Source organism: Mytilus galloprovincialis, chromosome 14 (assembly GCF_965363235.1).
Source record: "Mytilus galloprovincialis chromosome 14, xbMytGall1.hap1.1, whole genome shotgun sequence".
NCBI classification, from domain to species: domain Eukaryota; kingdom Metazoa; phylum Mollusca; class Bivalvia; order Mytilida; family Mytilidae; genus Mytilus; species Mytilus galloprovincialis.
In genome coordinates, this window is record NC_134851.1 from 25,623,177 (window position 1) to 25,647,549 (window position 24,373).

The following is a 24,373-nucleotide window of genomic DNA, read 5'->3' on the forward strand; positions in this document are numbered from 1 at the left end:
TTATGTTGTTTTTTTTTACATTGAGTCTATGGGAGCAACATTCTGACTTTAACAGTGAAAATGAAAAATGACAATAAAATCTTTAGGGTATGCTATTTTTAAGCCGAAAAAGTAGGGACGGTAGGGTTACTGGAACCACACATATATTTTTATTTGGCCTAATGAATATACATCTGATGAATATCCATGAATCAACACATTTGTAGCCACACAAATTAATAAAAACGTTTTATGTGTGTTAAAAGCATCTCATTTTTATATTTGGTGGATTGTGTCCTTTTCACCTTACTGCTACTGTCCACTCAAGTGTTGCATTAGAAAAAATATTTAATTAAAAAACTTCTTTATTATGTAAATTAATTTATTAATTTTATGCTGCATGATAGGAAATGCATGTCCTGTCAATAGAGTAGTCACCAGAAACCACTTAAAAATCCCACGGTGGATATTTAAGTGAAAAAGATAAGATCCACACAAACTATCTATATAGTATAGTAATTTTGTAAGTACTTGACCCTTGACATTTTTTATTGTTTATTGTCTTGTCTTGACAGAGTAAAAAAAGTGAGACATAGGTATTCTGTTCACAAAAAAAAATAGTTTGAGATTAGATAAGTCTAAAGAAACTTGTTGTGGTATGTCAATAATATTTGGTATGTAATTTTAACATTGGCACATTTCATTTCCATGGAGATTATTTTAGTCCTGGTTCATTGACTGAATATTTCGCATAACTAAATGTTAATCAAGTATTGATATTGTTTTTTACTTTTAAAATAACAAATAGGTGAGACATATCTCTGTGTCAATAGTTTATATGAATTTACATTGGCAAATCTGTATTCTCATTTCACACAGCAAATGTACTTATTTACAAATATATATATGAATATCATCAGCCTTTATTGTGATAATGTTGTGTATAATTGTTATCATTGTTTAGCTTCACAATGCTATATATGTATATTATGTTAATATGAAGACAAATTATTTATTGTTAATTGTGAAATATATTAATTACAAACTGATTTATATTCTTAATTTTTCTCTGCAAGGTTTGAGTCATCGAGTTATGTGAATATAAAAAAGAAGATGTGGTATAATTGCCAATGAGACAAATCTACACAAGAGACCAAATGACACAGAAATTAACAACTATAGGTCACTGTACAGCCTTCAACAATGAGCAAAGCCCATACCACATAGACTAGTCAGCTATAAAAGGCCCAGAAATGAAAATATAAAACAACTCAAAAAAGAAAACTAATGGCCTAATTTATGTACAAAAAATAAACGAAAAACATATGTGTAACAGACAAACAAACAACAACCACTGAATTACAGGTTCCTGACTTAGGACAGACACATACAGAATGTGGCAGTGTTAAACATGTAAGTGGGTTCCCAACCCTCCCCTAACCTGGGAGAGTGGTGTAACAGTACAATATAAGAACAAACTATATAAACCCAATGAAGTGATGTTAACTTGCGTTATGTGAATCTCATTCTTGGTAGAAATTAAAGCATTGTCCATGGCCAGTTCTAAATGTCTGTTTGTCTTGGTTCACCAGACCTTGACCTCATTTTGATGGTAAATTTTGGTTCATTATCAATAATCCTAATTAGTTATGTTTGTCAGATACTACAGATTGTATAAGCAATAACACAACTGTCATTAGTTTGTAAAATGATCGTGAAATGTATGTGTCCCATCTGGAAGAGGTTATCTGTCCTTGATATCATTTTCATTGTTCATTTGTTAATGTTTCATTTGTATACGTTTTTGGTACACAAAGGTCACCCACAGTCAAACCTGCTTAAGAGACCACCTGTATTAAGCAAAAACCTGTGTTGAAAGACCACCATTTTTAGATCCCTCTGTAGCACATTTCATACAAATGAACCTGTATTAAAAGACCACCTGTCTTAAGAGTCCAACTTTTGGGTCTCCCTTAAGTGGTCTGTTGAAACAGATTTGACTATATTTATTGTATAGAGTGATCGTACCGTGTATATGTCAGTCTGGCTAAACTCATCTCACTTTGAATGTCCTACTGACCTCTAGTTTGGGGCCTCTACTTTTTAAAATCCTAGACCTATATCTGATCAGTTAAAAAAGTGCATATAGCCATACGTTGATTACATACTTTTCACTTGAACTCGGGTTAAAAGTTGTCTCATTGACAATCCTACCACTTTGTATTTACTATGAATACAACAAAACGCAGTACAGATAAAGCTCTTAAATCCAAATAATGTTATTATAAATAGCAAAACATAAAATTAATAACAAATAAAGGCAACAGTAGTATAGTACAGCTGTTCAAAAGTCATAATTGGATTAAGGAAAAACTAATCCGGGTAACAAACTAAAACCGATGGAAACACATCAGCTATCAGAGGAAAACAACAGAACAACAGAAACACAACTGCAATAAAAACAAATGCCAACATACATAGAAACAGACTGTAAATAACAACTGCCAGATTTCTGACTTGGTACAGGACTTTTTTTGAAAAAATGGTGGGTTGAACCTGGTTTGATAGCCACCCAAACCTCCTGCTTATATGGCAATGTTAGATATAATAAATGATATCAAAACTATTAAAATATTGTATCCGAATGGTTGTGTGTTTACCTTTTTATTTTTTATCTTATGTGATTATACATTTATCCAACAATTTCTCCACTATCCACTTCTTCAGATCTGTAAAAAAATAAGGATGTGTATCACTTTGTCGTTCAACTTGTCGGTTATGTAATCACAACAAAAATAAGAAGGGTTAGAGTGTATTGAACTATACCTATGTCTGTCAATTTGTTCATGCATCCCTCCCACATTGGGTACATGATGATTTGTCAGTATTCAAGCATTGAGTTTTTTTGTTTTTTTTTATTACACAGGGTTTCAGTACACATGATGAAGGTGAGCATGACATAAGCATTGTGTTTCTTTTTTAATTTTCCATAAGGGAGCTACCATTTGATTTTTATGGGGGGGCTAGGATGAAAAATTTTGTCCTGCATTTTTTTTTAGTTGTAATCTCTGTCCTGCCTTTTTATTTTTCACTCTATTCGGTCCTGCTTTTTTTTTTTTAGTTTATCCTGACTTTTTTTACATAAATTGTCATCCTGACTTTTTTTTTTGCAAGTGTCTCATCCTGCCTTTTTTTTTTACTCAAAACTCCTGTCCTGCCTATTTTTTTCAAATTTCATCCTAGGCCCCCCCCCTAAAAATCAAATGGTAGCTCCCTAAATGACCAGTTGTTGTTGACCGTAATCAATTATTGTCAAATCATTAATGATGGCAACATGGTTTTTCCGACAAACTGATGGTGAGTTGTACTAAGTATTTTTTTGATAACTAAATGTTGCATCTTTATCCTCAATTCCCACAACTTTGAAAGTAGAATGTTTTTATCTGCAGTAGATTTGTGAACATTTAATAGTCAGAATGATTTTCAATAGTTCAACATAGCTCTGTACTGTAAATTTGGAAATTTTTGCGATTTTGAAGGATGGTTAAAAACGAGTAATTTATTTGATTTCAGAAGAAGAAAAAAAAAACCGCATATATATAATATATATATATATATAAATAGATATTAGATATCAGAATACAGTTCTTATTTATATTGCTATACAACCCCAGTCACATTATTCACGTTAATAAAAACCTTGCAATAATTTCCAACTTACAGAATATAAAAAAAAAACATTTGAGTGTGTCGTATGTCTAGTACAAAAGATGGTACAGCACTTTGGATAACACATCTTACTAGACAATTACCTTAATTTTTTGTTCACATCTAATTTTGAAAGAAACTACATGTGTATGTATACAATGACTGTTTTAAGGATGTTCGCTCTTCTGATTTAAAGTAACAAATTTTTTAAAAGACTGTTATACATTAATAGTATAGAAATAAAAAAATAAAAAGTAGATAAAAATGATGGATCAGAGACCATGTTTTTAAGTTATAATCATTTGAAAATATGTTGGGAAATTATTACCTACATTTTTCATACTTTTTTTCTTTCAAAATCCATGAAATAATAACAAGGATTTTTATAAGATTTTCAAAAATGTCTGATATGTAATAAAATCATGAAAAGAAAAGTAAGAGTTAGTGGTTAAAAAACTGTAATTCTAATGCAACAACGTTTGTAACGTTCATTTTGATTGGATAACGTCACTTTCTTACATGGCATCAATTGAGAATTGATGCTATGGGACGGCATATGACAGATTTTAAATACATTTTTTAACGTTGTTTTCTGTCAGTTTCATTAGAATGGAGATAACAATATTGTATTTTAAGCTCCGACGGCATCAATTTGGGATTTGATGGTCGCAAATACCCGTTTACTGTCTCCGCTAACGCGTCGCTAGTAAACTTAATTTGCGACCATCAAATCCCCAATTGATGCCGTCGGAGCTTAAAATACAATACAGTTATCTCCTAATTGGCATCACATGGATAAAACTAGATGATTCAAAAACATGAGTAGCGATCATCCATAAAGTAAACTAGTCAATGCAACATACTGTGCAATCTTAATTGCAGCACATTTGACACTTCAGCTTCTAAAATACAATTGTTTTAAAAGACATTTTTAGAGTCTATATAATGGCTCCCACTGTGCACTTCCGTTATTTTCAAGTAATTATAGTTCATATTGCTATATAAAATTCATGTGTGTAAACTGACACCGCTTAACATTTGTACTTACGGTCTTTCACAGATAAAATATATCCTGTGTTCACAGTAATCATCATTCCAGTTCCAAGCCTGATTCTTTGAAAGTTCTAAACAGTTTTCTCCAAGTCCTTTATGACTGTTATCAGGTTGACCTGGTCCCCAGTTTGTGTAGGTAAATTTGGTATGAGTTTTAGCCCACATCCATTCAGTCTCCGTCACAATATCGTTTCCACCAAGCCAAAACTTCGGAGGATCATAACTACCTTAAAATCATAACAGGGGTCGATATTGTCATCTCTTTTATTTATGATGTTCATATTTGATCTTGCTAAAATATTATTCAATTCTTTTGTGTTCTTAGCGTTGAATGAATGGCAGGCTGTTCAACGGCTTATATTTATTACATTTTAACAAAACAATGACTTTTTTCCCAATGCGGATGCACTCGACTCCAATCTTAATTGACTAGGATTGTCAGTTTTCCAATCGAAGGTCGGTGGTTTTCTCCAGGTACTCCGGCTTCATCCACCAATAAAAACTGTCCGCCACAAAATAGCCTAAATGCGGTGCTTAAAAGTGGCGTTTAATCAACAAAAATCAAAATTAAAATCAATCTAATGCTGATAGTATTGTATTTCAAAACTCATTGGTTTTATAGCATAGTACCATGCACTGTTGTTTTATTGTATCTTCAGTTCTTACCTCCCAGGTTTTCTATCATTCCATGTACGAAATGATCCTCTACCACTGTCTCTAAATTTGCCAGTTCTGATCCCATTGCTCGGCAGTATATCTATGATAATAAAGAGAAAAGTTGGCCGACAAATAAAGAATAGAGAATAATGGAATGCTCAAATATAAAGAATACATAATGCGCAAACAAAAAATAATGAATAGAGAACAATTGACCAATAAAACCTAAAAGAATACAAATCTAGACCTTCACATATAGTATATTAAAAGAGGCATTCGTAATTGACTGAAAGTGAAAAACACAAATGTACCACAACAGCAGGTGATTTTAGAAACGTGTCTTTATATAACACAAAATAATGTTGTCTTTGTCAAGATTTCGGACGGCCCTGGATCCAAGTCATTATGTTAAAGTGGCGCAAACTTAATTCTTTATGTAAAATTATCGAAATATTCGTATTAGGCTGAGGACAACCCATGCTTTGCACACTAAAGAGGGGGATCATATCGCCACGCCCCCACCTGAATCCGCACCTGCGATTTTATGATAGTGTATGTATGTTTATTAAACATGTTATATGAGAGTTCCGGCCTTTTAAAGACATCTATTTTTTTGTATACGTTGATTATTATTGAAACGCTATTGCAGTATACAATGTATAAACTCTATTGCAACTTGAATTTAATTTAAAAGAGGAGTTTTGTCACATAACAAAACCACACTTTATGAATGTAAACAAAATTCACAGTCCAGCTTGTATATAAGACTAACTTACACTTGGCCTTTTTTTTAAATTGTTTTGAGCGTCACTGATGGGTCTTTTGTAGACGAAACGCTCGTCTGACGCAAATATAAAATTTCAATCCTATAGTATCTATGATGATTTTTTTTATATATATAAAAACAAGAGTTTACCTCTCTGCAAACCCTTATCTAAACCTCTATTATTATTGAAAGAAATATTAATGGTGTTATTTCTCAGTTTAAGGTAGAATTTAGGTACTCATATATTTATTACTCACGGTTGCTTCAGCCCATGTCGCTAAAGTTCTTATAATTTTGTAACAAGACTGGTCATGCTTGAGGTAACCATTCGGACATAAACAATGTGCTGAAAATACAATAACAAACTTGAAGAAATCGAGTAGGGAAAATAGAGGAAAGAGTATTTGTATTACCCTGGTTATTCAGTGACTTATTAACTGGAATACTCGGCCAACTGCTGTTGGTCGTGTAATTTGTCATTACAGAAAAGGAAGGTACAATGAATATATTTTAAGATAAAATAAAAGAAATATGTGTACTTATAGTATATTTAAATATCGAGACAATATATCCTCAAAACTTTTGCCCATAACAACAAGAATTCAATTAGTTTTTGCGGGGCATTATGCCACTTTAGTGGATCAACTAAAACTCTTTATCGGATCAGTCGAGAAACTTTAGTGGATCAACTGAAACTCTTTATCGGATCAGTCGAGAAACTTTAGTGGATCAACCAAAACTCTTTATCGGATCAGTCGAGAAACTTTAGTGGATCAACTAAAACTCTTTATCGGATCAGTCGAGAAACTTTAGTGGATCAACCAAAACTCTTTATCGGACCAGTCGAGAAACTTTAGTGGATCAACCAAAACTCTTTATCGGATCAGTCGAGAAACTTTAGTGGATCAACCAAAACTCTTTATCGGATCAGTCGAGAAACTTTAGTGGATCAACCAAAACTCTTTATCGGATCAGTCGAGAAACTTTAGTGGATCAACCTAAACTCTTTATCGGACCAGTCGAGAAACTTTAGTGGATCAACCAAAACTCTTTATCGGATCAGTCGAGAAACTTTAGTGGATCAACCAAAACTCTTTATCGGATCAGTCGAGAAACTTTAGTGGATCAACCAAAACTCTTTATCGGATCAGTCGAGAAACTTTAGTGGATCAACCAAAACTCTTTATCGGATCAGTCGAGAAACTTTAGTGGATCAACCAAAACTGTTTATCGGACCAGTCGAGAAACTTTAGTGGATCAACCAAAACTCTTTATCGGACCAGTCGAGAAACTTTAGTGGATCAACCAAAACTCTTTATCGGATCAGTCGAGAAACTTTAGTGGATCAACTAAAACTCTTTATCGGATCAGTCGAGACACTTTAGTGGATCAACCAAAACTCTTTATCGGATCAGTCGAGAAACTTTAGTGGATCAACTAAAACTCTTTATCGGATCAGTCGAGAAACTTTAGTGGATCAACTAAAACTCTTTATCGGATCAGTCGAGAAACTTTAGTGGATCAACTAAAACTCTTTATCGGATCAGTCGAGACACTTTAGTGGATCAACCAAAACTCTTTATCGGATCAGTCGAAAAACTTTAGTGGATCAACTAAAACTCTTTATCGGATCAGTCGAGACACTTTAGTGGATCAACCAAAACTCTTTATCGGATCAGTCGAGAAACTTTAGTGGATCAACTAAAACTCTTTATCGGATCAGTCGAGACACTTTAGTGGATCAACCAAAACTCTTTATCGGATCAGTCGAGAAACTTTAGTGGATCAACTAAAACTCTTTATCAGATCAGTCGAGAAACTTTAGTGGATCAACTAAAACTCTTTATCAGATCAGTCGAGACACTTTAGTGGATCAACTAAAACTCTTTATCAGATCAGTCGAGACACTTTAGTGGATCAACCAAAACTCTTTATCGGATCAGTCGAAACACTTTACAAATGGTTACTTTATAACTGCACATGAAAGTTACAAAGATTTTGGTAAAACTTGGTCTTGTATATCATTTAGTTTGGTTGGTCAGTCGGCTGAGCGAAAAGGCTTCCGGTAAAAAAAAAAGATATTCAAGTCCCCAATCAGTGTTGAACCTGAATTTTAAACTTTGCACAATGTTTTTATATACATTGATTATTTATTGTTGATCCCTTAACGTCCAATGGAAATTATTTCATGCACTTACATAATAATATATACATTGAAGATGTTCACTCCACTTTGTGTACATATTTCGACAGTACGTTTTTGACGATTTGTCTATTTTAAAACAAATTAATTTACTCACGGAGATAAAGATTGCAGGTCCTTATAAAAAATGTACATATACAAAGAAAATGTCAGTAAAATATATTATCTTACCATAATTTATCAGAAACTGTGCAAATAAAGCAGCTTTAACTATAGTAAACATTGTCCTTCTGTCAACACTATCAGATCTCTCAGAGAGATAAGTTCGACCTTGATGTTATTTGTGTCAAAAAATAGACTAGACTTCAGCACTATATTAGTCTGATGTATTCTCGCATTGTTTCCATATGTGCGCTACTGATACTCCAAAATATTCTTTTGCATCTCAGCGATTTCACGAAATTTGTGTTTTTAACAGATTTTGTAATTAGTGCGTTTTTTTCTGCAAGAACCGAGTTTAATTTAAATTACTAAAGAATTAGTTGCGAACTCTCCATCAAATGCCGTTGAAGTAAGAAACTAAAGATCACCCTACAGTTTTCAACAATATAAGCGAAACCATACCGCATATCAACCTACAAAAGGCCCAAAAATGACACTTGTAAAACAATTCAAACGATAAACAAATATAATATTCAGCAACAAACGACAACCACTGAATTACAACCGCATGACTTGAGATATGCACATACAAAATTTGGCGGGGTTTATTTTGTTAGTGGTCTCCCTTACTTACCATTAACGTGGGCCAGTGGTGCAACACAATTACATAAAAATAACCTATACAAAGCGATAAAAATGTATATAGGACAAATAGCAACCAACGACAACCACTGAATAAGAAGCTCCTGGCTAGAAACAGACACTCAAGTTTTGTCTTCAGGTCCATGGTTAATAACGTTGAGTTTATATTGAAGTAAGGCTTAATTTGTGCTTGAAGACTATCAAAATAAAATTTATTTCGGATCAGTGCAATGTGAGGCTGTGAAGGCACCAGACTTAGAACTGGCACACACAGAATGTGTTGTCTTCTTTTTCATCGTAAATTAATGATTTTCAGTTAGCATAACCCGTGGCACATTGGTCAAAGCTAATTTTCATTAGTAAGATTGTTTTCAGATACTTTAATGATTGTAAGTCATACAGTCTGTCTGATAGCTATAGGATTCATCGTACCTTGTCTTCATTTCCTTGGTTTGTGATAATTTAAGTTTTTATGGTATTTGTAGTAAGCCTTTAAAACACTATCAACATAAAATTCAATTACAGCTGATTGCATTGAGTGTGTATACAAAGATAGAATCTTTCGTTAGCCTGCTTGCTAGCTAAATCGTGAATTCATTTCTAGGTTAGGTAAACTACCTTTTAAGAGTAGACGAGTCCGACAGATAACCAATCTATCTGTCTGTAGGACTCGACTACTCCGAACGGAGGGTATTATACATGACCTAATAATGACTTCACATTCAGCTAACAAGCAAGCTAACGAAAGATTGTACCCTTGCCTACACACTCAATGCAATCGGCTGTAAGACTTTGACCATTTTACCTGTTCTTGCATTTCATTGATTCACAACTTTTTTTTCAGAAAAAAATAATTTTCATCTTTATATAACATATTGACACGTGCATGTCGTTTGTGATGAACTGAAAATTTTACTTGTTTTAAGGTTTCCAGGGTTATTATATGAAATGTCTATAAGACAACAGGTCGTGACAAATGTATTTCTACACGAAACATACAAAATATGAAGATGAAAACAACTAACTCTAATAATTACAGCACCACCTTACGGTCGTTGTCCTCCAGAGGATCGACTGAAGTGAGTGAAATATACCGACTGGATTATTCGGGTATGAAAACAACACGTTATAAATTTCATGCGTCTGACTCGCTTTCCTTGATTTACATTCATTAGGAACGCTCACAGCTGAACATTTGAAAGCCAAGGATTGTAAGAAGTTACCAGAGTATTTATGTGAAATGTCTAGAAGAACCGATATGGGTCATTGTATGTCTACAGGAGACATCAATCTATATATTAAATATGATTTTACAATTTTTCAACTTGTACCATTTTGGTCTATAAAAGTTATAAATAGATTTCCCAGAAGGCATCACAGATCTTCCTGTACCCCTATTTTTGACATTTTTACTATTATGTCTGTTTATTTCAATTGTTTGCACATTGTTGTCAATATAATGGAATTTTATTCGACTGTCAGAAGTGAGAGGAATTAACTACATGTAGCTATAAAACCAGGTTTAATCCACCATTTTCTACGTATGGAAATGCCTTTAACAGGTCAGGATGCGGGATTTTCCGTCTTGAATTTTCCTTGGAGTTGCTGACATGGAACCGATACTATTTACGATGTTCCTGGCTTGGCACAGATACTATTTAGGAGTTTCGTAACTTAAGACAAATACTATTTAGGAGGTTTCTGACTTGGGGCACGTACCTTTTAGGAGGTTCCTGACTTGGGACAGATACTATTTAGAAGTTTCATGACTTGGGACAGACACTATTTACGAGGTTCTTTACTTGTGAAAGATACTATTTTGGAGGTTTCAATCTTGTGACAGATACTATTTAGGAGTTTCCTGACTTGGGACAGATACTTTTTAGGAAGTTTCTGACATGGAACAATTACTATTTAGGAAGTTCCTGACATGAAACAACTACTATTTAGGAAGTTCCTGACATGGTACAGGTACATGAAAATGGGGCTGAGTAAACTCATTCTATATATTTGAAACAATTCAAAGTAGCATTTAAACAAAAGTGCATATTAGAACATGGCCACACGTTGACCTATTGTTACTTATTCACGTCATTTGATCTTTAGTTGTTAAATGTCTCATTCGTAATCTTAACTCATCTCCTTAATTTATATAAAATAAAACCCAATGCATAAAAGAACTCTAACTTAAAATAACAATATTAAAGATAACAAAACATGATCTATAACATATAATATAAAAATCATTATAACAAATTATATAACTGTGCACAGTTCTGAAAGTTTATTTAGGATTTATTTGTTATTTGATGTAATTTGTCAATTATCCAATGATTTCACCACCGTCTATTTCTTCAGATCTGCAAAAAAAAAAGTTCAAGAATTTATGTTGTTCAACTTAAAGGTATCGGCATCACAATTAAAAAAAAAATGCACGGTGTATGAAGTCATACCGTTTATTTGTCAATTTGTGAATCTATCCTTCCATCCCACATTGGGTACCCCTTTTTCAGTTTTCAATTTAAAAATGCATAATATTACACATGTTTTTAGTACATATAATAACGATGATCATATGCATGCTATCATGATTTGGGGTTTCTTTAGATTTCCATAAATGACAAATTGTTGAACTTTGATCAATCCTGAATGCAGGCAACATGATATCTCCCTTGAAGTTATGTGGGGTTCGTGTTGCTTAGTTTTATATGTTGTGTCTTTTCAAACTATAATTTGTCTATTCGTCTTTTACGTTTTTAGCCATGGTGCTGTCAGTTTGTTTTCGATCTATGAGTTTGACTGTCCCTTTGGTATCTTTCGACCCATTTTTATGGTATACTACTAATAAAAATATAAGGAAATGGGGTATGGTTGCCTGTGATACAGCTATCCACCGAAGATCAAATGAACTGGATGCAATTAGTTGTCTGATAAATAGTGCATTCATATCTGTTCAACTCCTACAGATTCCAAACTAGAATATTTTATTATCAGAAAGTTTGTGTACGTTTAAAGTCATCATAGAATTTCAATACTTGCACACAGTTTAGAACTTAGTATATCAAGACTGTGACTTCTATACTACTAAAACACGTGAGTAAAATAATGTAAATGTGTTATAGTAGTCTCAAATGAAGATAACATCTTGGCGTAGTATCTATTGTTTTCATAAACTATGTGGACATATTTTGGATATCATAGTGTTTTTATTATATCAACCTACGCATTGTTATATTATTGAATAAATAATTTAGAAAGTTTGAGAATATTACACATTTTCATTTAATTGCTAAAACCACACATATCCATTGTTTTGAGGTAAATTATAGTTTCGTCACATTATATGTAATTGGTGTGTGGATAATGATACTGCATAACGTTTGTACTTACGGTTTTTCACAGATAAAATATTTTCTGTGTTCACAGGTTTCATCATTCCAGTTCCAACCCACATTCTTTGAAAGTTCTAAGCAATTTTCTCCTTGTCCGTTGTCAGGTTGACCTGGTGCCCAGTTTGTGTAGGTAAATTTTGTATGAGTTTTAGCCCACATCCATTCACTCTCCGTTACAATATCATTTCCACCAAGCCAAAACTTGGGTGGATCATAACTACCTGTAAGTTATAACAAGGTTTTGCATTATCACCTCTTTTGTTTATTTTGTACATGAGTTTTAACCCACATCCATTCACGCTGAGTTACAAACAATATCGTTCCCACTGAGCAAAATTTTTGGAGGATTTTAGCTACCTGCAAGTTATAACAAGGAGCGATATTAGCATCGCTTTTGTTTATTTCTTTATAAATGATCTAGCTAGTTTTATATTAAAGTATTTGATTTCTTAACATGGAAGGCATGAGAGAATTTTCAAAAGTTTATATTGATACGTTTTTACATATGCCTATACGTTTTTACATATATGCTGATATATACATTGGTTGTTCATATCTACTTGATTTTATATAATTATAGGACCATAGTGAGTGCTGCAGCTTGTTTGATTGCATCTTATTCTTTTCTTTTTTTTCTCTTTCGGAGTGCCTGAGATCACACCTGTGACCTAGTTTTGGGGAGGGTACGTGTTACGTGTACTATAGTTTGTATGCTTGTCCCATTCCTTTTTTAGCCATGGTTTATTTTCGACTTATGAGTTTGAATATCACTCGGTATCATTCACCTCTTTTTGGCAGCTTGTTTTAATGCATTTCTTACCTCCCAGGTTTTGTAACATTCCATGTACGAAATGATCCTCTACCGCTGTCTCTAGATTTGCCAGTTCTGATCCCATTGCTCTGCAGTATATCTATTGTAATTTAAACAAACAGAACAATTCTAGGGTATTGAAAGTGTAAGTCGCTCAATTATATTACGCTTATCATTAATTAAACGTTGATGTACGTGATACATATCTTATCTCAAACGGCATTTAAATTTAAAGAGAAGTTTTCTTATCACTTGATCAAATAAACATTTTATAAAAAAAAGTTAATGCAAAAAAGGGTGTCCATCATGTTTTCCAAACTTATTAAAATAAATCAATTGAACTTGTATCACTCTAAGTAGACATGGAATATGGTGTTTCTACAGCTAGAAGTAGATTTTAGTTACTCATATATGCGTTACTCACGGTTGCTTCAGCCCATGTCGCAAATGTTCTTATCATTTTGTAACAAGACTCGTCATGTTTCAGGTAACCATTTGGACATAGACAATATGCTAAAAATATATTAACAAACTGACGAAAGCAATAATGGAACAATTAATGAAATAAGTGCTGCATGCTTATATATTCGAATTCTCAGTGCTGTTTACCTATTATTTCTATTTGAGAGTGTGGTTTGTCAGTACCTTTAAATTTTCATTAAGAGTGTTGTTTCTCAGTACATTTAAATTGACAGTGTTGCTTGCTTATAACTTCTAGTTGATAGTGTTGTTTGCCTTTAAGGGAGAGGGCATACGTTACAGTTACAGGGGAGGTAATGAAGTTGCTAACGTAACATGTTATTTTCGCGACGTCAAACTGTGACATATCGGGAAAAGATGCATTTTTCGACTGATTTTTATCATTCAAATTGATTTAATTTGAAAACGAGTGCATGTACCACTTTTTTTAAAACGAAATTTTGTTTCATTTTGCAGGGAGATTATGTGGACCAAATTTGATAAAACTGTAACTAGTGCAATTTTTTTAATTTTGATAAATATACAGTAAAAAATACGTTTATTTCTCAATTCATGACATTTGATAAATATATATTTCTGAATGAAAAATGCATAAATTTTTATGATACTTATAAAATACAGAAATTACAAATTATTTAACAAAAACCAATTTGTGTTTATCTTTTAAAACAAAAAATGTATGGCTTTCTTTCGAAGGGAAAAAATACGGCCACAAATCCGAATTTTGAGCAAATATACACAATTTTGACCTCATTTAACTCAAAAAGTAGCAGATGAAGGTATATTTTTTATTACATATTTGATTTAATCAGGCAAAAACTAGCCTATATGGAAATTTTCGTCAAACTGTAAATACGGGATCAAAACTGTATCGTATGCCCTTAACTGCCAGTTTATGGTGTTGTTTGTCTATCACTACCAGTTGATAGTGTTGTTTTCATATCACTGCCAGTTGATAGTGTTGTTTGCCTATCACTGCCAGTTGATAGTGTTGTTTGTCTATCACTACCAGTTGATAGTGTTGTTTGCTTTAAACTTTTAATTGATAATGTTTTCATATCACTGCCAGTTGATAGTGTTGTTTTCATATCACTGCCAGTTGATAGTGTTGTTTGCCTATCACTGCCAGTTGATAGTGTTGTTTGCTTTAAACTTTTAATTGATAATGTTTTCATATCACTGCCAGTTGATAGTGTTGTTTGCCTATCACTGCCAGTTGATAGTGTTGTTTTCCTATCACTGCCAGTTGATAGTGTTGTTTGCCTATCACTGCCAGTTGATAGTGTTGTTTGCCTATCACTGCCAGTTGATAGTGTTATTTGCTTTTAACTTTTAGTTGATAGTGTTGTTTTCCTATTACTGCCAGTTGATAGTGTTGTTTGCTTATAATATTTAGTTGATAAAGTTGTTTTCTTATAACTGCCATAAGTTTTAGTTGATAGTGTCGTTTGCCTATCACTACCAGTTGATAATGTTGTTTGTTTATAAGCTTAAGTTGATAGTGTTATTTTCCTATAACTGCCGATTGGTGATATTGTTGGCCTATAACTTTTAGTTGATAATGTTGTTTGCTTTTAACTTTTAGTTGTCCTCTTCTATCGAAGATACATACATGCATTAGCAAAATATCAATAGAACTGCTCTTTAGTTGATTATTTAAATAGATCAACAGCTAATGCTAAATAAAAATACTGAATAAATGTAGTTACTTGATAATTCTTTTAGAAAAGTTTAAATCTGGGGGTTGGGAGAGCCAATCGTCGGACAAATATATGGATATAAAACACCTTCTTTAGTGTTCAATCTAATTGTAAAACGTTGGCTTATATTGAGATATACATTGCTTTTTGACAGTCACTTGCTAAACGTCCAGTTACAACCATTTCATGCGTATTCAGGACGATATATACACCAAACACTTTCACTGAAGATAAACACCTCACTTTAAGTATCTATTTTAAAAACTGTCTCAACATTTCACCAAAGATATCGACGGAGTTAACAGATTTATAGACGTTACATGGGTGTATTGGCAAATACCTTCATGGGGAAAAAAGTAAAATCACAAAAATACTGAACTCAAAGGAAAATCAAATCGGAAAACACCCTAATCACATGACAAAATCAAATAACAAAACACATAAAAAACGAATGGACAAGACCTGTCATATTCCTGACTTGGTACAGACATTTTCAAATGTAGAAATGGTGGATTAAACCTGTTTTTATAGCGCTAAACCTCTTACTTTGTACAACAGTCTCATAAAATTTCGTTATATTTACAATGATGCGCGAACTAAACACGATGGAAATTGCTGCTTTGAATACCGAATATGCGAGAGAAAAAAAATGTCAGTATATAAAATAATATCTTACCATATTTTACTAGAAACAGTGCAAACAAAGGAGCTTTAATTATAGTAAACATTGTCTTTCCATTCACATTACCTTATCTCTCTCGAAATGATAACACCGACCTTATTATTGACATAAAATAAGTCAATAAATGGGCTAAATGTAGCAATACATTTGGTCAGTAGGACTTAGATATTATTGCCATAAATATAGGTCTGATATGTTCGATGTATACATTAACTCATCATAGATACCAGGATTGAAATTTGAAATATATGAGCCACACACGGGTTTCGTCTACAAAAGACTCATCAGTAACGCTCGAATCACAAATGTTAAAAAGGCTAAACAAAGTACCAAGTTGAAGAGCATTGAGGACCAAAAATAATACACTTGTAACACCAATGACGGCACCGCTGCTGGCGCACTATATATATCCCGAAGGGTTTAAGAAACTGCAAAAATCTTAAGGTTTCAACTTCCTTAGGCAAATTTGATCTTAGATGGGTTTGGATGTTACAATGTATGTATTATGTTTTGGTTATATAGCCTAGACATCGATTGTTTTGGTATTATACATTTTTGGCTTTCAAATATTCGGCTTTGAGCGTTCTTATAGTGAGGTAAATTCAGAAACGCTTTGGACGCATGTATTTTTCCTGAAACACTATTTTGGCATCTCATCGATTGCATGAAATTTGTGTGTTTTATCCACTTTGAAATGAAACAGTTCGTTTAGAAGAACCTCTTGTGAGTTATGATGTAAAGCATAATACAAAAGAGTCTTAAATTATTGCCAATGAGGCAACTTTCAACCTGAGAATTAAGAACAAATGCAGTTGAAGGGATTAGCTACTAGTATATATAGTATTTGATGGAGTCCCTCTTCTTAACTATTTCGCTGTTTGCGATTGAAAAGGAAAGATTTTTCTCAGTCACCTGTTTCGTCCTGGATATGCTAGTAGTCTGTTGTTATTTATGAATTATTGTCATTTTGTTTATTTTCTTTTTTAGTTACATTTACTGACATCGGACTCGGATTTTTCTTGAACTGAATTTTAATGTGCGTATTATTTTGCGTTTACTTTTCTACATTGGCTATAGGTATAGGGGGATGGTTGAGATATCATAAACATGTTTAACCCCACCGTAATTTGCTCCTGTCCCAAGTCAGGAGCCTCTGGCCTTTGTTAGTCGTGTATGACTTTTAATTTACGTTTCTTGTACATGAGAAGGGTACCTAAGCGTTTATCGGGCGTTCAAGTAACGTACATGTATGTTGGCGTATGCCTGGCGTTTGTTTAACGTGGATGAAATGCACGCTACAAAGGAAAAAGTCTCTTGAACGTATTTAAGACGCGTCCTGGTTGTATCTAGGACGATAATCCGTGCGTTTGGCGTGTCTGGGACGTTTTATTATGGGTGGTTGTTTCAAACACACCTACATACGTTTTAGTTACAGTAGAACGACCTTGAAGCGTATACAACGTGCCCTAACCGTGTCTCAAACTTATCTGTAGCGTTTTCAACGCGCTTGTAGCGTACAGGTACACGCTAGACAAACGCTTGAGCTGGATTAAAATTTTTATGCTGCATGGACATTTCCTGGAGTTATAGCGTTCACCAAGCGTAAAATTTTGCAATTCGACGTACTTCAAACTGATGTTACACACGTTTAACGATTGCTTAGCGTTCCTCTGGAGTGCAACTAACGTATACCGACTTTAGTTTCTCTGTTCGTCTGGTGCATGCCGGTCTATACGCCAATGTGTGACGCCAGCACTAGACGGAGAGGTTTCTCTCTGACACTTAAACCACATATTCTTATAGCCCATACAAACAACACTACTGACTAAAACAATCAAACGCACACACAAATTAATACTCCAAAGACACCAACAACAAAGAGTCTTTCAGTTGATAGTGAACACTGTATACTTTAGTATATAATTTTATCGATATGTACATATTAAGTAACATTTCGCAACTCAGGATGATTTCAGGATGCATAAATAGGTATTGAATACAGAGTCAATGTCAAAAATCATAAGGGCAAACGGAACATTATAGCACAAAGACAAATAAAGGGAAAACTAAACAGTAAATAACAAGACAGACAACTTTAGAATATATTACTCAAGACAAAACTGCATTCTTAGTGAAGTAGACGGTGAATATTTATCTATGCCTGTACCAAGTCAGGAATATGACAGTTGTTGTCAATTTTGTTTGATGTGTTTTATACTTTGATTTTACCATTTGATAAGGGACTTTCCGTTTTGAATTTTACTCGGAGTTCAGTATGGTTTGTGATTTTACTTTGTATTAGTCACAAATCAAACAATCAATCTGGTAATGACGCAGAAAGTTTTGGGGAAAAAGGTTCTACTCTCACTTTCTGGTTTGTAGGATATAAAACCTGTTTTTCAAGTTTAAGGGGGAATGGTTGATAGATGCCAAACAAATAGAATCTCAGCATTCAAAAACAACATAAAACAATTAAAATCAGTGTCTGCTTCAACAATTAAAAAATGTGACTGTTTGTTTGTACATATATGTTTCTTATCTAAAAAAGAATGTGCATTCATAGTTTTAATTTATAAATTGCGTCAGTTGTCAGTATTGCATCTTAAGTGCAGTAATTAATTATCATTCCTCACAGTTCTAATTTCATATAGTGAAGAATTGCGCAACTCATTATAAGTTATCCAATTTATTAGTGTTAAATAAATAACGAAACCTATTCTAGAATTTGAGGTAAAAGTGTTTTAGCAAATCTGTTTTTGTGAATTTATTGCATTTTGAACGGAACAATCAATAATCCTTCCTCATGTTTTCTGTTTAAAAATAGTTTATCATTACTTATAACAGGTACGTTTAAAAACATTTGAAATTTGTCTTATGTAAACGAAACGCGCGTCTGGCGTACTAAATTATAATCCTGGTACTTTTGTTAACTATTAACTTGTTTTGCAATTAAGTGAATTGATGCCCAATAATCATTCTTGTCATATCTTGCTATCGAAGATTTTCTGTCATTAATCACTACGGGAATGTTTGTTTATTCCAATTTAAACATATCAATCTGCAGCCAAACTTTTCCCTTAATTTATTGCACCATTACAGAAGCTTTGAACAATGACTGTTTTTTTACTTATGTTTTACTCATATAAAAGTTACTATCTCAAACTTTTCCACATTCAACCGTCTAACGACTTATCACAATTATTGTAAACTATTGGAATACAAATAACGCTTGTGTCAATTGTATACAGTGAAACAGTATGTATATCATGCTTGTCCATATGGTGTCAATTTTGTTTGCTATACAACACGTACTAGTTGCTAGAACACCATGCACGACGAAAAACTGTTTAGAAGTCCGAATGCCGCTTTTGTCCAACAACTTAAAGGCTCCGTTGATTGCTAATTTAGACGTATCATCGATGAACAAGCAACTAAAGGAATATATCGACGACAGCATTGACTATACATTTAGTCACAAAATCGAAGACGTTGTCGATTCAAAGCAAGTCCTGTTACAGACGTCGATGTTGAGTCAATATGAAAGAAATATGAATGAGACAAAGAATATATATAACAAACAAATGCATGACGTTATCACGGGTATAGAACAAAAACAGGATGGATTGAACTTACAAATTCAAAATTACTCGTTACAGTTAGACAACAGTAAACATATGTTTGAAAAGGGAGTTCAAAGTTCATTAAAAAATGTAGACCAACAGCTAGCAAACTTGAAGTTAACAATGTTTTCGGAATATGTTAGAGATCTTCAGAATACGAAATCAGTATATGAAAAGAAATATGCAGAGTTTGTGAGTGACTTGAAATCCCAATTCACAGACTTTTCGAAAGGTCTTCGAGAAGAATTTGATATGATAAAAACTAAAAGTGAAAACCAGTACCACGAGATGATGGCATGGAAGGATATTATGACTGAACATAGGGGTAAGATTTTTGATAATTTAATAATAGAAAATATATATGATATTCTATACAATCGACCCCCTTGGTGGTCTCGTGAGAGCGTGTTCTCGTCGTGTGCGAGAGGTCGTAGGTTTGAAACCCGGTCGAATAAAAAACAAAGACGTTCAAATAGTATTTGTTGTTACAATACTAAGCACGCGGCATTCATGAGTAAGTGTAAAGACTGGTCGGCTCGTAATAAAAATAATGTGTCCGGGTAAGGCGACTTTTCGTCTTGCGAATTACTACCTTGTGAACCAAAACGTACATCAAATACGGCTCACTGTGTCGGTCTAGTACAACGCAGGGTTAATATTCTTATCACATTTTTTAGATGTTGTAGTTCTGAATATGCACTAAACGAACAAAAACGATCAGTAAGACAATGTCTTCAAATGAATGAAACGGCCAATATAAGTTAAATATAAAAATTGTTTGCCCCTAAAAACACCTTTTTATTCAGTTTAACCTTTATGGAAACTTTGCACAAGTGTGGCGAAAGAGCTAAAAAAGTAAGGAAATCTATAAACTTGTCTTGATATTGTTTTGAATATATCTTTACTTTATTTGCACAGCAGTATCATAAAAACGACCTTTGTACAACTAGAAATGTTTTGTACAGACTGTTATTGTTACTGTCATGTAAAGTTGTCATTTTAGTGTTATATTTAACATTGCCATAAAAACGCGAGGTTTGGCTAGCCACAAAACAAGTTTGAACACACTATTTTTTCTTAAAATGTCCTGTACCAAGTCAGGAAAATGGTAGTTGTTATCTTATAGTTCGTTTCTGTGTGTGTTACATTGTCGTTTTGTTTTTTGTTGCATTTTAGTATTTCTGTTGTTTCGTTGTTTTCCTCTTATAGTTGATGTGTTTCCCTAGTTTGTAACCCGGATTTGTTTTCTCACAATCGATTTATGACTCTCGAACAGCGGTATACAACTGTTGCCTTTATTTATCATTTTTTTTTGTTGAGAGTCACTTTCATAAAAGAAATTATCCTTTTGGTTTTTACCATGCTTTCTAGCTTTTGAAACTAGCATTGTGATTCTGTCATGTAATTTAGATATTTCTGAATGCATATTACAAACCTTGTCGTGCATTTTTCATAAAAAACATCCTCTTTCGTATGCTGTATTATTTAACAGTGATTATTGTTTTTTATTTACAGTTGGTTTTACTGCTTGTTCTGCACACTACACATCTAAAAACAGAATCAAGTTTATACAAGTTAAAACAGCATATGGTCTTTCGAAATCCCCTCCTTATGATGACGGAAATTTTATTGTTGAAAGAGCAGGATTTTATCTCGTCAGTGTTAATATACTTTCAAAGGATACTAACACATTTTATATTAGATTGAATGGACAGGGTATTTCAAGAACGTATTCCCGTCATCAATCTTCAACCGATAATGGACAAATCACAGGATCAACAACTTCTTTCATCAAAGCAAAAGTCAATGATACTATATATATTGATGGATCCGGAGGCGATATATCGACTGGAAGTTGCCTGACAATAGTGAAGCTATAACCTGAACACTGGTGCTTTTAGAACACAGTTGAATATTGTATTATTTTTCAAAATTCAAGAAGACAACACACAGTTGAATATTGTATTATTTTGCAATATCAATAAGGCATTGTCTTAAGAATAAACGTTTAGACAACTAGCATTTTCACTTTTATTAATCATTGTATATTGATTATAAAAATTTGGAACACTAAGCTTTTTAACACATATCATGTCCTATATAGTTCGTTTAATCGAAAAGGAATCTTCGTGACTTTGACAAATGACGCATTTATAACTTTTACTGCACTCTTTAAGTTAGATGACACAAATGCAGCATAGATATGAAAATGAATTAATATAAATCAATGAAAATCGAAGGGTTTTCTAAATAAATATATTCCTCGTGTTTACCGTAAACATAGTAGAATGTCACAACTCATGGTCCAGATAGAGGGTTTTGGTACAGACACAGCATGTTTTTGAGTTTTATTCTGTACCTAAGGGGGCTCAGTGGCCGAGTGGTCTAAGTAGTTACTACTGTAATCACTAGCCAGTCAACACTGGGATTATGAGTTCGAATCCCGCTTGTGCGGGAGCACTCGACGTCAATCGTAATTGACTAGGATTGTCAGTTTTCATATTGAAGGTCTGTTGTTTTCTACGGGAACTCCGGCTTCCTCAATCAATAAAAAATGACACACTCTTCTTAATAAAGCAGCTCATTATTCTGTATGTCAAACATTAAGGTCAGATAGAAAAGATTGTTAGGCTTCAATGTGCATGTTTTCTTTCTAGTGTTTTTTTTTAGATCAGATAATCATTGTGCTTTCTTCAATCAATCTTTTATAATAATTCATCAAAGATATCAGGCATACAATTGTATATGACCGACATCAAACTCACCAGTCGCGGTCAAATCATGACAATTAGAGGGCAAATCATCAAATATGAAGATGAAAATCACGTCGTAACTACAATCCCCTTCCCTTTCATGAATATGACCTACCGAATTAGACTATTTACCGGATTGGTTATATCATGATCAACACGACGGGTGCCACATGTGGAGCAGGGTATGCTTACCCTTCCGGAGATCACCCCTAGTTTTTGTTGGGGTTCGTGTTGCCTTTTCTTTAGTTTTCTATATGTTGTGTCAGGTGTAATATTGTTTGTCTGTTTGTCTTTTTCATTTTTAGCCATGGCGTTGTCAGTTTATTTTCGATTTATGAGTTTGACTGTCCCTCTGGTATCTTTCGCCCCTCTTTTAAAGCTGATAATTTCAAAACGTTGTGCTATACAATAAAGCTAAGGCAACCTGTGCCTATATAACTTCAATCATAAACATCAAAAGAGGGTGTAATTTAGAAAGGAAGCTGAATCCGCCAACCGATCAGTTGTTGCCATGTTCATGATGTTAGAAACCATGTCGGAGGGATTTTCTGTTCTTCATAGAAATTACCAAATTCAATATTACTAACCCTGGTTAAGATAATTGAAGTTATACTTTAATTCTATGAACCCATTTGGGCTGCTTCGTTCGTTCTAGTTCGGGCTTTGCTCGGTAATTAAGCCCTACCAAGAGTTGAATATGGTTGAAAAGTAATCAAATGAAACCGGCTGATTCAAAGATGGATACAGAAGTTCAAATTTAGACTTTTTGCTTTCAAAGCTAAGAAAGGTGAAAAATAACCTGCAGCTGTTAACAATAAATATATATATATTCATTTTTGTGAAATTTTTTTTTAACATGTTTACTGGCCATATTGAAGTTATTCATCCTAAAAACGTTTCTCCGAGACAATTTTATCAATTCTAAATAAGATATGGCGTTTCAATTTAATATCGTCATAGCGGACCACTGCAGTATAACATTGCAGTATAATTTGATTAAAATAATACAATATCTTCATCTTTCTTGCAATTCCGATACTATACCTTAAATTGTGCTTGACGCCATACTTTTTGACCGGCTGATTTATTGACGGTGTGTTAAGACCGACGAAAGCTGCGTATGCCTATGTGTTCTGGCGACTGATTTCAATGCAAATAAAGCGACATAGCCTTTTCTGCAAATGAAGTAATAGCAATGAGGTTGCAATACTATTAGGATTGTGTTATTATTGATAAATAGATAACATCTACTTTTATTCAGAAATAATAAAATGATATGAATACTTATCCGTGATGCATAAATTGACCATGACATGTAATGGGGGTTGGGGGGATTGAAGTCAAATAATTATTGTGAGAAGGATGTCTTATTATTAATAAACCTTCATTAACACTCGGATCTAAAACAAAGAGTATTATAGACGATTCAAATAAGTTCACGTGAATCTTACCTTAATTATCGAAGAAGTTTTTAAGAATAGTAGACGATGAAAAATAAATTCACGTTTATAACAACTCTTTTGCTAGAAAAATACACGATAAAAGATTATTTAAGTATTAAACAATACTTGTAAGTATGCTGATTTAAATATATATGTTTGTTTAAAACACTTGGCTTTTTAACTCCATGTCTTGTTTTCAATGTGTAATTAATACAAGTTGATAATAGCGTTAGTAGAACATGAAGTTTGATTTAAAATCTTTGAGGGCAGCTCTCTGTTGATCAAAGCTATATTTAAAATATTTATGATTGTTCAAAGCCAGCTTAGTGTTCTCCTTAAATTACTTTACTTGATCTTATTATTGACGTTGTTATTTCAAAATA

General features: G+C 33.3%; 2 protein-coding genes across 2 annotated transcripts; both read right to left on the bottom strand.

Moving 5' to 3' along the window:
* Positions 1-2,611: 2,611 nt before the first annotated feature.
* Positions 2,612-8,641, bottom strand: LOC143059719 (perlucin-like). Its single transcript, XM_076233269.1, has 5 exons — positions 8,538-8,641; positions 6,421-6,509; positions 5,407-5,497; positions 4,736-4,967; positions 2,612-2,708 (listed from the first exon to the last, which is right to left on the bottom strand). The coding sequence occupies exons 1-5, from the start codon at positions 8,587-8,589 to the stop codon at positions 2,672-2,674; spliced, it is 501 nt and encodes a 166-aa protein (XP_076089384.1). The 5' UTR covers positions 8,590-8,641; the 3' UTR covers positions 2,612-2,671.
* A 2,687-nt stretch (positions 8,642-11,328) lies between these two features.
* On the bottom strand, positions 11,329-16,273 carry LOC143059720 (perlucin-like). Its single transcript, XM_076233270.1, has 5 exons — positions 16,170-16,273; positions 13,738-13,826; positions 13,323-13,413; positions 12,501-12,723; positions 11,329-11,470 (listed from the first exon to the last, which is right to left on the bottom strand). Exons 1-5 carry the CDS (start codon positions 16,219-16,221, stop codon positions 11,434-11,436), a joined length of 492 nt encoding a protein of 163 aa, XP_076089385.1. The 5' UTR covers positions 16,222-16,273; the 3' UTR covers positions 11,329-11,433.
* Between the last annotated feature and the right edge of the window lie 8,100 nt (positions 16,274-24,373).

Excerpts from the sequence above, each read along its gene's own strand:
- LOC143059719 (XM_076233269.1), bottom strand. The coding sequence starts at position 8,589 with ATGTTTACTATAGTTAAAGCTGCTTTATTTGCACAGTTTCTGATAAAT. Across the intron at positions 6,510-8,537 it reads ACAGTTTCTGATAAATTATG|CACATTGTTTATGTCCGAAT; the intron begins GTAAGATAATAT and ends TTGTATTTTCAG. Across the intron at positions 4,968-5,406 it reads AATGATAGAAAACCTGGGAG|GTAGTTATGATCCTCCGAAG; the intron begins GTAAGAACTGAA and ends TATGATTTTAAG.
- LOC143059720 (XM_076233270.1), bottom strand. The coding sequence starts at position 16,221 with ATGTTTACTATAATTAAAGCTCCTTTGTTTGCACTGTTTCTAGTAAAA. Across the intron at positions 13,827-16,169 it reads ACTGTTTCTAGTAAAATATG|CATATTGTCTATGTCCAAAT; the intron begins GTAAGATATTAT and ends ATATATTTTTAG. Across the intron at positions 13,414-13,737 it reads CGACATGGGCTGAAGCAACC|ATATACTGCAGAGCAATGGG; the intron begins GTGAGTAACGCA and ends AAATTACAATAG.